Consider the following 16308-nt stretch of genomic DNA (forward strand, 5'->3'; position numbering starts at 1 on the left):
TTGGTCAATTTTTCTTAAGATCTGGTAATATCTATTTTCAGTTAGAGTTAATGTGCAGTAAAAGAGTTAAAAATGTTGCAACAGTTAAGTTTGAGTTGGTACATAAAACGTGACAGAAAGGAAGTTTGTTGAATGAATTAAGAGCCAGCTCCTGTTCCTATTTGTCTCATTAACCTAGAATGCTTGGAGGGTGGTTAAATTAATAGCCAAGTATTTCCCAATTCCAACAGGACTACCACCTAATCGCAGCACACTCAGTAAGTGCCTAAACAACATCATTCACATCCTCCACTCTGACACTACATCCATATCCCCACATTGTTCCCTGTCAACTCCAGCAGAACCCACCAGGGTATCAGTGGCACCAAATGTTTGCATTCCCCCAGATCCCCAAAGAAACCTGGTGTCAAGTTAGAGGGCAGCTGAGTGGCTGCATGTGACCAATATTTGCATCTTAATAAGGGACCTCACTGATCCACCCCTTCATGACCTCGATTGGGTGTGTGATGATAGACATCACCATCAAGTCTTCCATAGGGGCGCAGATCAATGTTATCTGAGTGACGTTGCAGCCTTTCTGAGAATGTTAGCTCAATGTTTGGAACATACATTTGCAAAGGATTAAAAGATGCCCTCCATTAAATGGCTGTGCTGTTTGGCTGCACAGCAATTATTGGCATAGCTGGAGTGGCTGTTCAGTCAAATGTTTTCCTTTTGTTGTCGGCGAGAGACAGCTGAATCATGAGAGGTCAGCAATTAGCATGTCCAGCACATTCCTGCTGGACACCCTGTTTCTCTCAGATCACAAGTGATGCAGAGCTGAACAGCCTTCCATGACCCATTAAAATCTATCATTACATGTAAGCACACTTGACAATTGACCTTGGACTGCTAGGCAGCTTCTCCCCTTTGTCCTCACACTGCCGCCTGAGTGTAGATTCCAATGACAATGCAGTCATCCTCTCCCAGGTGCGAAGATCTTCAGGCTGCATGAGGGGAGACACAATCCATTCCCGAATCCCCCGCTCTACTCTTAGAACCCATTCTTTCATAGGGTCCCACCTGGATAACTCAGAGTCACCCCCAGTTCTGAACTTCTTGTTTTCAAGTCCTCCCAACCTCTTGCCAGCTCCCACTGAGGAAGGGCACTCCCTCAGCTGTGATACGGACAGGAACCAGGACATAGGACACAGGAAGCATTGCTTGCATATCAGCCTTCACAACCCCTTAAAGCAAGGTGTATCCTGACATGAAAGGAAGATAAAGCATGCAAGTGATTCCTCCCAACCCTTTCTCTGAAATGGCGATGCTGGGACCCCCACTCATGAGTTGAACTTATCTGTGTTCCCTGAGTCCTCTCTGATGCCCCCATGAGCAGTGCACACTGCGGAGGGTGCTGGCTGCTTGAGTGCGCACCTCCAAAATAAGAGCTGAAGATGTCAGGTTCACACTTAAGTAAAGCTGTTTTAAATGGCACTGGCATGGCATCATGCCAGTGCCCATTCAATACCCGGTGAGGGGGAAAGTCCTGAAGAGAGTGATTACTAATGACATAGTAATATATTAAAATGAGCTTCATGGATTCCCACGGCATGCTTCACGCTACTCTGCCAATGAGAGGCTGGAAACTCGCAGTGACAAATCGTGTTTCCTGAGTCTCTCCTGATTTTGAGCATGTCCCACCATTCCTGTGGATGGAGTGTGCAGGCTCAAAATCTCCCCAAATTCAATAGTAGACTTCAAAAAGACAATGGGTACATACTTATTAGAAGAAAAAAATGGATATGTGGGGAAAGAGCAGGGAAATGAATTTTGACTGTGAGTCCAGACATTGATTACACTTGTCGAAACAGCTGCACCCAAAAAAAAGCACGTTTGATTGACAGCTCAGGCTCTCTGCCTTCAATTTCACAATGTTTATTTATATAAGGTTAAGTGGTTTCAAGGGCCTGCTGTTTTTGTTATTGAAACTTCTAAGGATCTGTCCAATTAATACTTATTTTGCCTTCTGAGTGAAATTACATTTTTAACATAGGGTGAAATTTTCTCAAGTTTTTGGCCGCGAGTCGACTTAGGCAGGAAAAGTAGGGTGTAGCCACAGGCTGCACTGCCGCTTTTTCTGCCATATTTTTTGATAGATATTTGAAAAAATTAAGGAGATGACTATGAAGTGATGAAGAGCTCGTCCTGCCAAAAGGACATCCCAGTGTCAAAAAAAACTGACAGAATAAAAGAACCTTCCCCACTATGGGATACCACTCTCCCCCTCCACCCCCTGCCAGACACAGAGCTCACCTCCTCCTTCTACCTCCCCAACTATGGATATGGATCCCACCTGCCCCCTTCCCCCCACCCACCCAGTGGATACAGAACCTCCCGGGGGCAGAGACGGAGAATTGCCTCGAAATGATCTCTGCACCCCCCGTGGTTCTGTTGCCAGTTTCCTCCTTTTAAAAGCCTGTTGTAAACTCGGTGACATGATGCTATGCTGCCGGAGTGTGGAGAGGCAGGAGCGGGAAGTGGTACATAGGGGTATTTTCCTACATGAGGGTTGTTACAGAGGGGAAACTCGTTAGTCATGTTGTAATATCTTATAATCTCTTGCATGCAGGAACCCCATAACATCACTGGTGGAAGGGGCAGGTCAATCGAGCGGGGAAATCTTACTGGCGTAGAAATATTTTGGGACTCCCCTTGTTTCTCCCCCTCTGTCATTCCCATCCACCGAAAATGGGGGGAAATCGCCCCATCATAGAAACTTATGAATGAGTTACTTTTTTAAAGGTTCTTTTTTACGTATGCTGTCACTATAGGTTTCATTGGTTCTATACAGTATATCATGAATCAGTGGGCATAGAAGTGTCGTAGCTTGTCATTGGAGTTATGACAGGTAATAAGGCGTGGGTTAAAGAGCAGGTATGCAGCCAAAGGGGCAGGTGGGGGATATAGCTTGGCATGCGGCACCTAAGGATGTCCTTTTGAACTTAGCTTTTAAGTGGTCCCTTTAAGCAAACTAAACTTCATGACTCCTCTGAGGGGCTGTAAACCATGACTATTTAAAAACCTGGCCCATTGCCATGAAAACTGTGAAGGAATAGAACATGCTTATTAGCAGATCTGGTCAGGTCAGGAGTGCAGATTGCAGGTTTTTGATAGGAACTATCCTGCACCCGCATTCTCTCCTCTCTTTCTTTATGCTTTGTCTGTATACTGCACAAGAAACAATACTTTCCACTGTATACCAATACATGCGTCAATAATAAATCAAATCAAATCAAAAGGCATTCCCAGCCAGGGAATGGGGTCAGGAAACCTGGAATCAGGACCCACCCACCATTTTTAAAGGGCTCCAGAGTTGTCTTGACTCAGTGAAAATCCAAGCCTTTGTCTGTGCACTGCTTTCATTCCTTTTCTGTAAAAAATCAAGTTTCCCATGAAAAGGGCCTTTCACATTTTATCAGCATTTAGTTGTTGGGCAGTCAAGTAAAGAGATGGAATGTAGTTTTCACACCACTGCTTAGGCAGCCTTAATATGGTTTATGCTGATTGATATGGTGGAAAATGAAATGGATAAAACAGATTTACTCAGTCCGAATAAAACTGAGAAGGTAACTTTGGTAGGAACTCCAGGGAATCCAGGATGCTATTCATTTGGAATGTCAAATAATTTATGGTTGATTAACTGGATGAGTTTGCATATTAAAGAATTTTCATTCATGTTTAATTAGAAATGGAGAAATGACAGCAATTCAGTGACACAGTTACACTTGATTGAGCAGCAAATCCCCGACTCCAAACCTATATCCTGCCTGGTAAATGGTTATAGCTGACAAAGATTCATGCTATATGCCAATGCAATGTTGTCTCTGCAGAGTCTCGAGGATAATTGAAGCCAGCTGAATAGTGTCTGAAGGATCGTTCTCATACATTTTTATCATTACCCTGGTTGATATGAAATATCTCCATGCACAGAGGAGTCATGTACAAACAGGATGAACACTCATCTCTGGTCCTCTGGATGTCCTTCACCTGGAAAGGATGTGGTGGGGATGTCCTGGTTACAAGGAGGCCAGGCAAAGGGCCTAGCACTGGCCTACTGGTTACTGGAAACCTGTAAAAGATATGCTCACTAAATGTCTAACTTCAGTGGGTTCACAGATCCACTGAGGCATTGAAGATGCAGGCTGCAGGCAATCCAGCTTTGGTACTGTCTCTCATCCAGACAAGCAGAAGGGCCTGTTGCAGTTTGGCACATGACCAGGAGGAACATTGGCCTGAGCAGCAAGGGGTAACAGGGTCTCAGATATCAAGATGTTGATGAACAGGGTCTATTGCAATGGCAACCATTGACCCAACCATTGATGTATTGCAGGTGGTGCTTTTATCTAGAAGCGAGTGCAAGATAATATTGGAGGCATCTTTGTTAGTCCCAAGATTGCTCACATCTGTCAGCTTCTCCACATGGACAGCATCCCATGCCAATGGAATTGAAGGCCATCACCACTTAAAACTTTTTTTCTAGCAGATCGTCCAGGGCTGCAGTTGAGATCTGTGTGGTATCTTCCAATCAGTGACAAATAGATGCCCTGTTCAAGACAGCATGCCAATTTGTACAATTCTGCTTAGACCCCGAAAACCAGGCTGCAAGAGTATTGTGATATGCAGCAATCATAGGGTTTCCCCAAGTGCAGGGCAGGGCATAACTGATTGCACATGTGGTCTTGAGATTGCACATGATGATTGGATCAATGGTTGCTAATGTCTTGTTAGATCCAGCAACAGAAAAGGATTCCACTTTTTGAACGTGCAGCTCATTTGCGATCGCCGAACACAAATTCTGTGCATTTGTGCTCGGTACTCAGGGAACATCAATACACATACATTTTGAGCTCCTTGCAGATAGCGGACGATTTTGAAGGATCTTAAAGATTGCAGGGCTGGCTCCTCTGGGACAAGAGATACTCCAAAATGACTTGGCTGATGACTCCAGTTAAAAGTCGAGTGCTGCTGAGAAGAGTTACGACGGTGCAGATGTTGCTACCAGTTCCCTGATTGAGCAGATGATAGTTCTCAGAAAGAGGTCCATTGGTTTCAACTGCTCAGGCACAGAGAGCACCCAAGATCATTGTTGTCTGCTGTGACAATGTGGCACTGCCAAGTTGGCTGTCTTTCTTGAGGGCGATATGGAGGAGAAAGGTGTCTCTACTGACAAGGGGGAAGTTGAAGGGAATGGAGCTGATGAGGGCCACGATATGGCACATGAAGAGGCCTTAGCAGGTGTACAGTGTGGCAGACATGGCTGTGACAATCTGATAGTTATAATTTTCCAGGGAGAGTATGCTTCGCTACATTTGTTGAACTTTTTTGTTCAATTTGTTCAGAGATTTCACCTCTGTCGTTAACAAAGGCCATGTGTATGATAGCTTGGAAGCTATTTATAATCTGAAATCACCTGGAATGCACCCTAAGACACCTGTTTCCAAAGGGAAGCCAACCAGGCAGTGAGCTCCTACAGGCAAAACCCGATAGCTGTTTCCATAGGGAGAAACAGCATGAAAGTACTATTTTTCCCCTCAAAATTGCTCTTCAATGTAGATTGACGAGGGGTGATTGTGTTCCTCTCCCCCGCCTCACACCCACCCCCACCCCCCTGCAACTGGTACCCCAAGCCCTCCCATAATAACACCAGGAGTCAGCTGTATTGTATAAAACAAAGCAAATCCACACACTGGAACAATGCAATAATGGATCCACTACTTTATACAGGGCTCAATATATGAACTCCACCTGGTTAGTTAATTACTAATCCCTAGGGAGCTCATATTCAACAAGATCTAAGTGAGGTCAATCAGTGATACCACATGCAAGTTCTGAGGGTGATCATTCCCGTCCCCTCTGAGTCTGAGGGCTCTCCCTCACTCTTTGGGTGACAGGGCTGTCTTTGATTTTTGGCCTGTGACCTTCACTCTATTTCATACTCCGTCTGGACAGGTGATGTACGCCATAGCTGTGAGTGTCTCTTTCTGGATGACGGTTGAAGCATCACTGGAGGTGTTTCTTCCCCTATGATGGCTTTTGGCTAGGATTCCACTGCTTCTGTTTCCATTTTGAAGTCAGATATCTCATAGGCTGTTTTTGAGCCTCCCATTGCTTGAGTTGTTTTGTAGTTCCACAGTGTATTTGGGCAAGCTCACTTTGTTAGCTGCGTCCATCAACAGCCCCCGACGGTGTAGGTGGTCTACATCTTGCCTTAGGATCTTGTCCCCAACCTTCACCATATAGGACACTGGCCCTGTCCTTGTAAGAATTGTTCTTGGTGTCTATGGGGCGCTTTCTCCAAAATTTTGCACTTCAACTGTGTCCTGGAGAAAAACCTTTATCAGTTTTTAGTTCAGTGTGGTCCCTTTTTTGGGCTTCTTGCTTTTCTTGAATTATTCCACCTAAGTTCAGGAAGGTAAGGTCCAGCTTGGTCCATAGGCGCCTACCCATCAGTAACTCAGCTACAGATAAACCTATTGTTACGTTTGGCATTATTGTGTAATTAAAAAAGAAATGTGGCAATTTTGTGTGTACAGCCTCCCTGGTCTGATTTTTCATTCCTTTTTTGGAATACCTGGACTGCTCGCCTCATTAATCCATTTGATGATGGATAGTACAGAGCTGTGCGGACATGTCGTGCTCCATTTGTTTTCATACATGTCCTAAATTTCCTACTGTTAAATGGAGTTCCGTTGTCCATCACAAAACCTGTGGGATTCCACGAGTACTTAAACATCGTCTAAGTCTCTCTATCATGCTCTGCAATGTGGTGGACGTCATACGGCACACTTCCATCCACTTAGGGTGGACATCAATTAGTATCGGAAATATTGAGCCCATAAATGCTCCTTTGAAATCCATATGTACCCAAACCCATGGTCTTCCTAGTCATTTCCAGGGGTGTAGGGAAGCTATTGGTGGTGCCTTCTGGTTTTCTTGGCAGATTCTGCATGTTTTTAACTATCTTTTCTATGTCCCCAACTATTCTGGGTCACTAGACGTAGCTTCATGCTAACATCTTCATTTTTGATATGCTTCGGTGGCCATTATGAAGTTATTGGACGATAGGTCTTTGGGCACGATATGGGATAAGTATCCAGACAACCCAAAGGATAATGCCGTCTTCTATGCTTAATTCCAGGTACTTTATCATATATGGCTTCAAGTCTTGTGCCCGACATTCTTGTATTTCTCCATTTAATATTACATGACTTAATTTTGTCAATGTGTGATCATTCTGAGTGCAAGTCTTTGTTTTGTCGAAATTGGTAAAATATCCATAAAATTTAATGTCATAACGACTTTGTCCATTTTCGGTGGTGAGGGTAAGCTTGTGGGCAAAGGGAGACGATACAGGGCGTCTGCGTCAGCAATTTGTGTCCCTGATCTATACTCCAGGGTGTACGCACAGGCACTTAATAATAGTGCCCATCACTGCATTTGGGCTGATGCTATGGGAGGAATTGTTTTGTGTTCGGAAAAAAGGCCCAACAGGGGTTTGTGGTCTGTTATAATGGTAAGGTGTCGACTATAAACATGTTGATGGAATTTCTTCACTGTGAAGACCATTGCCAAATCCTCCTTTTTGATTTGTGCATACTTTGTTTCCATATTGGCTAATATCCTTGAGCGTATGCAAACGAACATTTCATTCTGGTGCTCCTTTGGTGTGACAGTACTGCACCTATTCCACAGGGAGACGTTTTGCATGTTATGACCAATAGCCTTTCCAGGTTGAAATGGGTCAACTCATTGTCCGACTGCTTGACCCTCACAAAGGCATCTCCTATGGTTTTTTACCATGCTCACTGCTGATGCTTTTTCAATAAAGTATGTAGAGAAGCCAGTAAGATGGCCTAGTTTGGAATAAACTTTCCATAATAATTTACAAGGCCAAGAAACTATTAATTCTGTTGTATTCCTTGGTGTTGGAGTCTCTTTTATTGCTCTTATCTTTTCCTTGACTGGGTGGAGGCCATCTTTGTCAACCCTGTATCCAAGATAGGTTACTTCAGCTGCTTGAAAAATGCATTTTTCCCTTTTTAGTCTGACTCTGTCTTCTGAAAACCATCGCAAGACTTCCTCTAAATTTTCATGGTATTCCTTGATAGTGGCTCCTGTGATTAAAATATTGTCTAGATAAACTGCCACCCTGGTATTCTAAACAATATGCTTTACATTACTCTTTGGAAAATGGCATCCACCGATGATACCACAAAATGTAGACGATTATATTTGTCCAATCCCTTTACCGTCATATATTTTCTTGATAACGCTTCTAAGTCTAACTGGAGACATGCGTGACTTATATCCAGCTTTGTCAAAATCTGGTCTCTGGATAATTTTGCATACAGCTTGTCTAATCGTGATATCGACTACTTGTCCAAATGAAATTCTCTGTTTGCTGTCATTTTATAATCACCACAGAGGCGGATTGTGTTGTCTGGTTTTAACACCGAAGCTACTGTCAGCCCAATTGGAAAATCGCACAGGTCGAATAATACTCAGCTCTTCTAATCACTATGGCTCAGTCTCTATTTTTGCTTGTCGGACATCTGGAATTAGTCTTCCCTTAAAAAAGCCTGGTTGAGCATCTAGGTCTGTGTAAATGTTTGCATTGAACCCCTTTTATTTTTCCAAGCCCTGTCTGGGTACTTTCCAATTACCTCATATAAGTTTCCAGTGCCCATTTTGAAAATTTGCTGTCAATCTAAGCAGATCTTTTGTAACCAATCCCTTCCCAAAAGGTTGGATTCTGATCCTTGTACCATTGTCAATAGGAGCTAGACTGTTGCTGTCCCTGTTCCATGGATTGATTCTCCTGTACAAGTTGCCAATCTTGCCTTAGTACCCCTCGACTTGAGTGAAGACATGCCCGATCGTAATTTTCTAAATTCTCACTCCCTTCCAATGGATGCTTCACTGTTCAATGGGTGTCCGTTCATTCAGAGCTGTATCTGTACTGTGGCCACCTCTGGTGTGATGAAACATTTTAATTCCTCTTCTTCAGCCTGATATGTTCTGTTTTGGGGTGGCTTCGCCCTTCAACATGCGTGCTGCATACACTACTTGTTTCAGTAAACTTGCTTGGGGTGGGCTCCCTGGTGACGTGCAGTGTTGTTTGCTGGCCCTAAACTGTGGCATTTCCTCTTGCCCAGTGCCTGGATTGCTGGTTTCCTTTTTTTTGCTTTTGCTCAAGAATGGGGGTCACAAGCGTGTTCAATTGGGGACTTGGGTCTGCAGTAGGGGGCTTGCTTGAGCCTAAGGATTTTGTTATTTATGGGTCCTTGCAGATCTTAAGTATCTTTGTACATATTTTCATGAGATAAGGTCAAGTCTATTACTTTTTTAAAATTTAGGTTTGGCTTGGTCAAAAGCCTTCTTTGGGTTGCTCACTTATTTATGCTACAAGCTAAATGCTCTGTCAGTATTTCAGGTAATGCTGGGCCATACGCAACATGCTGTGTCAGTTTTCTTAGTTGTATGAGGAATTCTCTCACTGGTTCCCCTGCAAATCTAGCAGTTGTATCATTGTAAGATCATGGGAAGTTTAGGATTGTAATGATTTGCCACCATATCCACTAACTCATCAAAGGTCTTGGAATCTGGTGTTGCCAGATAATGACTTGGAGATGACTGGGGTAAACACAGTAAGAAGTCTCACAACACCAGGTTAAAGTCCAACAGGTTTATTTGGAGCAAACACCACTAACTTTCGGAACTTGCTATTCTGAAGGAAATAAACTTACAAATCAACCTGTTGGACTTTAACCTGGTGTTGTGAGACTTCTTACTGAGTTGCCTGATAAGTCAGATTTTTTATAAATGTTGCAGCTCCACGCAGTTATTAGGATGATCATTTGCCTGTTCTCTCTTTCTATTTCATTAGCCTGAAAGAAGTACTTCATTCTTTCAGCACCTTGTGGCCAGTCCTCAATACTCACATTGTGTGGCCCCAATTTCCTGAAAGATGGCAATGCAAAAACTACAGGCTTACCAGGACCTAATGAGCACAGTTGCTGAAACATTCCTTTTACCTTATTGCCAGTATAATAACTCCAGGAGTTTGCTGAAAAAGAACAGTGCTTTATTGCACAAAATAAAGTAAAGCAACAAACTTGTGGTGAACACAAACAGGTCCCAACCAGGACAATACAATTACGGACCTACTCAGGGGCATGTTTTATACAGGGCTCAGTATACAAACTCCATCTGGTAAGTTAATTACCAATGCCCAAGTGGCTCGTATTCAATGACTCCTATGGAGAAGTCAATCAGTGATTCCCCATGCAAATCCCCCATCGGCACTTGCAAATCAGAACCCCATGTTCCCATAACAGCTTCATTATGTTGGGATGATAAGTTTGTAAATTCAGAATGCCTGAACTATGCTGTGGATTTCTTAGCTGCATCCACTCTGGACTGTCCAATTGCAGAGGCCCTTGAAGGGGGTTCTGCTATGAGTTTGCGTTCCTATGACTATGGGATACCCTGAGTGTTTTGAGGCGCTCCACTAAAAAAAACTAAATTCTTGTGTTCTTCCAGCCATATTATAGTTGCTAAAATGGCTTATCTGCGTGCCCAGTCTTGATTTGGTATTGTCTTGCATTATGTGGTAACTGCTTTCAGGATGACCTGGTTAGGTTTGATTGTTTGCCAATTGTCCTGATATTGTGAGTAAGCTATGTAGATGGTTTGATGGGACTGTCTGTTACTGGGCCTTTGTTGGGATGGAGGTCCTAATGGGGTTTGTGGACTATTCTCTCACCAGATCTGGAGTTGGCTCCTCTAGGGGGGCTTCTGGAGAGGCCATGCTTGAACTCAGTCCCAGGCATTTGTTTAAATGTTAATGTTTCTTGGGGTGTGATTCACAGACAGGTTGCTGTTCCAGAACCATTTAAAAAAACAGAAAAATGCATATGCATCAGTATCAGTATTTTCCCATTCTATAGCCCTTCCAAAATGCAAATTCATAAACCATGGGGGTGATTCTCCCATCCCGCTGTGCTAATTTTTTAGCGGCAGATCGGGAGAATCACATCAGCTGATTCGCAAAATTTGTACATGCATTCCCAGTGCGTGTGCATCTTCCAGCACCAAATATCCGATCCCATCTGAGCCACACTGGAAACTGGCGGGAACACCAGGTAAGTACTTTGTGTCTGTTTTTAATCTTACTTTAATGTGATTAGCAGGCCCGGGACTGAATTCTCCAGGCCCGCTAACATCTCCTATCTTGTCAGGAGTATTTAACTCCAGCAGGGTTCAGACTAGCTCCCCGCTTTTGGGGAACTAGAGAGATGACCCCACTGGCTTGAAAGGGGGGCAACTGGGGCTCCCCAGAGGGTCACATGATTGAGGGTGATGCCCCCTGGGCACAGGCAGCTGGCAGTGCCAGCCTGTGCCCCCGGCACTGCCCAAGAGACAAAGTGCCCATGCATGGGGGCACATTGGCATTGCCCATCGAGCATCAACAGTGCCAAGGGGATGGGGCCTATTGGGGGTGGGGTGTCATGGGGGTAGGGCTTGAGGGCAATCAATGTGTGTGGGGAAGGTCCAGCAGGCTCTCTGCCATTGAGATCAATGTGGGCTGGAGGGACGTCAGCAATCAGGGCTGGCTGGGGAGGGGTGGGGGAGTTGTGGTGGTGGTGGTGGTGATCAGCAAGGTGGGTCTGCCTCCTGGGGGTGGGATCTGTCAGGTAGAGGAGTCTGCCTGCTTTTGGGGAAGCGGGGAGGTTCTAAAAAGTCTGAGTTCCAGAGAGACTTAGCATTCATGTGACAATGGGAACACCCCTGCTAAGTTATAATTCTTTTCTGCATGTACCCTGCAGAGAACTGTGAAGGAATTGGTGATTCTTCACATGGATAGCCTCACAGTCCTCAACAGATCCAGCACAAAAGTCCATTCAACGCTCTCTCCCCATTCACTAAAAGCCCTATCCTTCAATGACTTTGATAAAACTTTGGTTACTAATTCTTTATACAAGGTCTACTGGCATACTTAATAAGGGGGGGCAAAAAGGCCATAAATCTCCACGTGATCTCTGATATAAGCTTTGCAAAATGCACACACACCTGTTAACTCCTACACTCAAATTCTGCTTGTGGTCAAGACTAAGGCGCCTGTTGCCACCTTATTTGCTTTGACCTGCTTGCTGCATGTCAGCTCAAAAGGACAAATCACAAGGAAGGATATTCATTGAATGTGCCAACCAAATCTTCCTAAAGCAGTTAAGGCAGCCTCTGGTTTTTACTATTAAAAAGACAGTGTACAGTTTTAGTATCTCACTCCCAAAATTGCACCTATATTGTACCTTGCTGCTCGCATAGCATATTTAACTCTTCTCAAATACAGGATGATGATTGTGATCCTGTTTTGATCCCAACTGATGTTATTACTGGAAGGTTAGGTCTCAGAGTGGAACCCTGGGTCAATAGATGGCTGAAGAGTTGCAGGACTGCTAATTAACTTTTAACAAAAGAAAGGAGCTTTATTAAGGAGATGTATTCCACACAGGTTACAAACCCATTCTGCATAGTTATTCATGCAAACGATCAGCGACATCATGCATACATTATCTTGAAGTGCTCAGTTCAGCTGAAGTGTTGCTGATAAGAAATCACAATAAACCACTATAAATGCACAACATTTCCTCACCTTTTAAATCATGTCCCCAGCATATTTAAACATGTATAATACGAACAATTAATTAATAACAACAACAATCAGAGGATTTGGAAGTCATTCTTCTCTGAATGGTTGCCAGTGAACTTTAGGCAGCTGCTTCTTGGCACTAGTTTAAGCTCTGGCATTTTTGGCTTTATAGGAACGTGCTGATGGTTGTTTCGACTGCTGTCGACATTGACATTGTGAGTACAGGTTGATGCTGTGCTTGATCTGAAATTGAGGACCTGTTTTACCCAATCGATTCTGTCAGTGTCAGGCTTTCAGGAAGGTTCAAGTCGGAATTCAGCGAAGTTGGAGTCAGATTCACTACAGCACTCCTTCTTCGGTGATACTTGTTACTACTGAATTGCAATTGTTGAAACTGCAGTTTCAGAGCTTTCACTTCAGAGGCTAGCTTCTTCATCCCCTCCACCTCCTGTTTATATTTTTCTTGCAGTTTGAGCCCTCATTTGCAATGCAGAGGATGGTACATCCAGGGTAGATTTTACCTGGAGTAAAGTGAAGCTGGCATTCTGCTGGTGTTTGGGGTCTTTGACTTCGCACAAATTCACCTTCCAGACTCATTAGTTTTTGCTCCAGATTGTTGATCTGTTTCTTCATTGACAACAGTTTCCTCTCCAGGCTATGTACCATGGCTTCTTTTGCCTGAATCCCATGGTACAGCTTCTGCTGTGCATTCTCCAGATTATTGTGGACCTCCATCAGACCATGCATCTGATTTTCCCCTCAGATCAGGTCATGGTCATTCTTCTTGCCATTGATATGTTCTTTGGACTTCAAATGATGTTGCACAAAGTGAAATGAGAAAGGCATATTGATATTGCAGGCTGCACCCTGCACAACTTCAACTCTTTTCATTTGGTCGCCCAGGGTAACTCCCATCAAAACATCCTTTGTGAATTCCTGTGCTGGCTGCTTTTGCCCCTGTTGTTGAAGTTGTTTATGATCAGCACCTTTTTTATTCTTGTTGACCATTGCTGAATGAAGAAAGTCAGTAGCTCTTTTTTCCAATTGAATGGTCTTTCCAATGAACTCAAGAGTTTCCTTATGGTAAGTAGTTTTGAAGTGTGTCAAAGGGGTATCAAATGAGGGGTATCAAGTGTTTAGGAAGGATAGACAGGAGGAAAAAGGGGGTGGGGTAGCTCTGTTAATTAAGGATAATATCAGGGCGGTAGTAAGGGAAGATATAGGCTCCAAAGAGCAAAACGTGGAATCGTTGTGGGTGGAGATAAGGAATAGTAAGGGGAGGAAGACGCTGGTGGGTGTGGTCTATAGGCCCCCAAATAATAACTTGGAGGTGGGGCGGGCTATAAACAAGCAAATAAATGATGCGTGCAGAAATGGAACGGCGATAATTATGGGGGATTTTAATCTGCATATTGATTGGTTGACCCAAGTTAGATGCAGTGGGCTTGAGGAAGAGTTCTTGGAATGCTGTCGGGATAGTTTCCTTGAACAGTGTGTGACGGAACCTACGAGGGAGCGAGCTATCTTAGATCTGGTGTTGTGTAACGAGGCAGGTAGAATTAGGGATTTTATTGTGAGGGATCCTCTTGGGACAAGCGATCATTGTATGGTTGAGGTTTTGATGCAGATGGAGGATGAGAAAGTAGGGTCCCGAACCTGTGTCCTCTGTTTGAACAGAGGGGAGTACGATAGGATGAGAGAGGAATTGGCAAATGTAGATTGGGGGCGCAAATTGGTTGGTAGAACGGCTGAGGAACAGTGGAGGATTTTTAAGGAGATCTTTTTCGGTACTCAGCAGAAATATATTCCGATGGTAAAGAAGGACTGTAGGAGAAGGGATAACCAGCTGTGGTTATCGAAGGAAATAAAGGAGAGTATTAAATTAAAAGCTGATGCGTTCAGAGTGGCTAAAAGTAGTGAGCAATTAGAAGATTGGGAAAGGTTTAAAAATCAACAAAGAATGACTAAGAAGTTGAAAAAGAAAGGAAGGATAGACTATGAAGCTAAACTAGCACTAAATATAAAAAAGGACAGTGAGAGTTTCTACAAATATATATGAAGAGGAGGCTGGATAGAGTGAACGTTGCACCCTTAGAGGATGAGAGGGGGGATTTAGTGGTGGGAGATGAGGCAATGGCCGAGGCCTTAAATAAGTTTTTTGCCTCGGTCTTCACGGAGGAGGACACGAATAGTTTGCCGGATATTAAAGATAGAAGGATGGTAGGAGTTGAGGGCCTGAATGAGATTACTGTCACTAGAGAGGTAGTGCTTGATAGACTAATGGGACTGAAGGTGGACAAGTCCCCAGGACCGGATGGAATGCATCCCAGGGTTCTGAAGGAGATGGCAGAGTTGATAGTGGATGCCTTAGTAATTATTTACCAAAATTTGCTGGATTCTGGGGAAGTGCCGGAAAATTGGAAAACGGCTAATGTTACGCCGCTGTTTAAAAAAGGTAGCAGACAAAAGGCAGGGAATTATAGGCCGGTTAGTTTAACGTCTGTAGTTGGAAAAATGCTTGAATCCGTCATCAAAGAAGAAATAGCGAGGCACCTAGAAAGGAATGGTTTGATAGAGCAGATGCAGCACAGATTCATTAAGGGGAAGTCGTGTTTGATGAATTTATTGGAATTCTATGAGGATGTGACTAGTGCGGTAGACAGAGGGGAACCGGTGGATATGGTGTTTTTAGATTTCCAACAGGCATTTGATAAGGTGCCTCATAAAAGTTGCTACAGAAGGTTAGGGTGCACGGAGTTGGGGGTAAGGTGTTAGCGTGGATTGAGGATTGGTTATTTAACAGGAAGCAGAGAGTTGGAATTAATCCGTGCTTTTCTGGTTGGTGGTTGGTAACTAGTAGAGTGCCACAGGGTTCGGTGCTGGGGCCTCAACTGTTTACCATATACATAGACGATCTGGAGGAGGGGACTGAATGTAGAGTGACGAAATTTGCTGATGACACGAAGGTGAGTGGTAAAGCAAATTGCGTGGAGGGTGTGGAAAGTCTGCAGAGGGATCTGGATAGGCTGAGCGAGTGGGCGAGGACCTGGCAGAAGGAGTACAATATTAGCAAGTGTGAGGTTATCCACTTTGGCGGAAATAATAGTAGGAGGGATTACTATTTAAAGGGCGAAAAGCTGCAGCATGCTATGGTGCAGAGGGACCTGGGGATCTTTGTGCATGAGTCACAAAAACCCAGTCTGCAGGTGCAGCAGGTGATCAAGAAGGCGAATGGAATGCTAGCCTTTATAGTGAGGGGGATAGAATATAAAAGCAGGGAGGTCTTGCTGCAACTGTACAGGGTACTGGTGAGGCCGCAGCTGGAGTACTGTGTGCAGTTTTGGTCGCTGCACTTGCGCAAGGATATTTTGGCCTTGGAGGGAGTGCAGAGGAGGTTCACTAGGCTGATACCAGAGATAAGGGGGTTGGACTATGAAGAGAGACTAAATAGACTGGGTCTGTACTCGTTGGAGTTTAGAAGGATGAGGGGGGATCTTACAGAGATATATAAGATAATGAAAGGGATGGATAGGGTAGAGGTAGAGAGATTTTTCCCGCTTAGGAAAGATAGCAAGACTAGAAGGCACAGCCTCAAGATAAGGGGAGGGGGGCGC

At 44.1% G+C, this 16308-nt stretch overlaps 1 protein-coding gene across 1 annotated transcript in view; it reads right to left on the reverse strand.

Moving 5' to 3' along the window:
• Positions 1–854: 854 nt before the first annotated feature.
• LOC145356920 (synaptonemal complex protein 1-like) overlaps positions 855–16308 on the reverse strand; it is a 144075-nt gene continuing 128621 nt past the window's right edge. The window contains exon 10 of the mRNA XM_080209921.1: positions 855–1157. Coding sequence (XP_080066047.1) covers positions 855–1157 — 303 coding nt within the window. The remainder of the gene's footprint in view (positions 1158–16308) is intronic.

Source organism: Carcharhinus amblyrhynchos, chromosome 22 (assembly GCF_965287045.1).
Source record: "Carcharhinus amblyrhynchos chromosome 22, sCarAmb.v2.hapA, whole genome shotgun sequence".
NCBI classification, from domain to species: domain Eukaryota; kingdom Metazoa; phylum Chordata; class Chondrichthyes; order Carcharhiniformes; family Carcharhinidae; genus Carcharhinus; species Carcharhinus amblyrhynchos.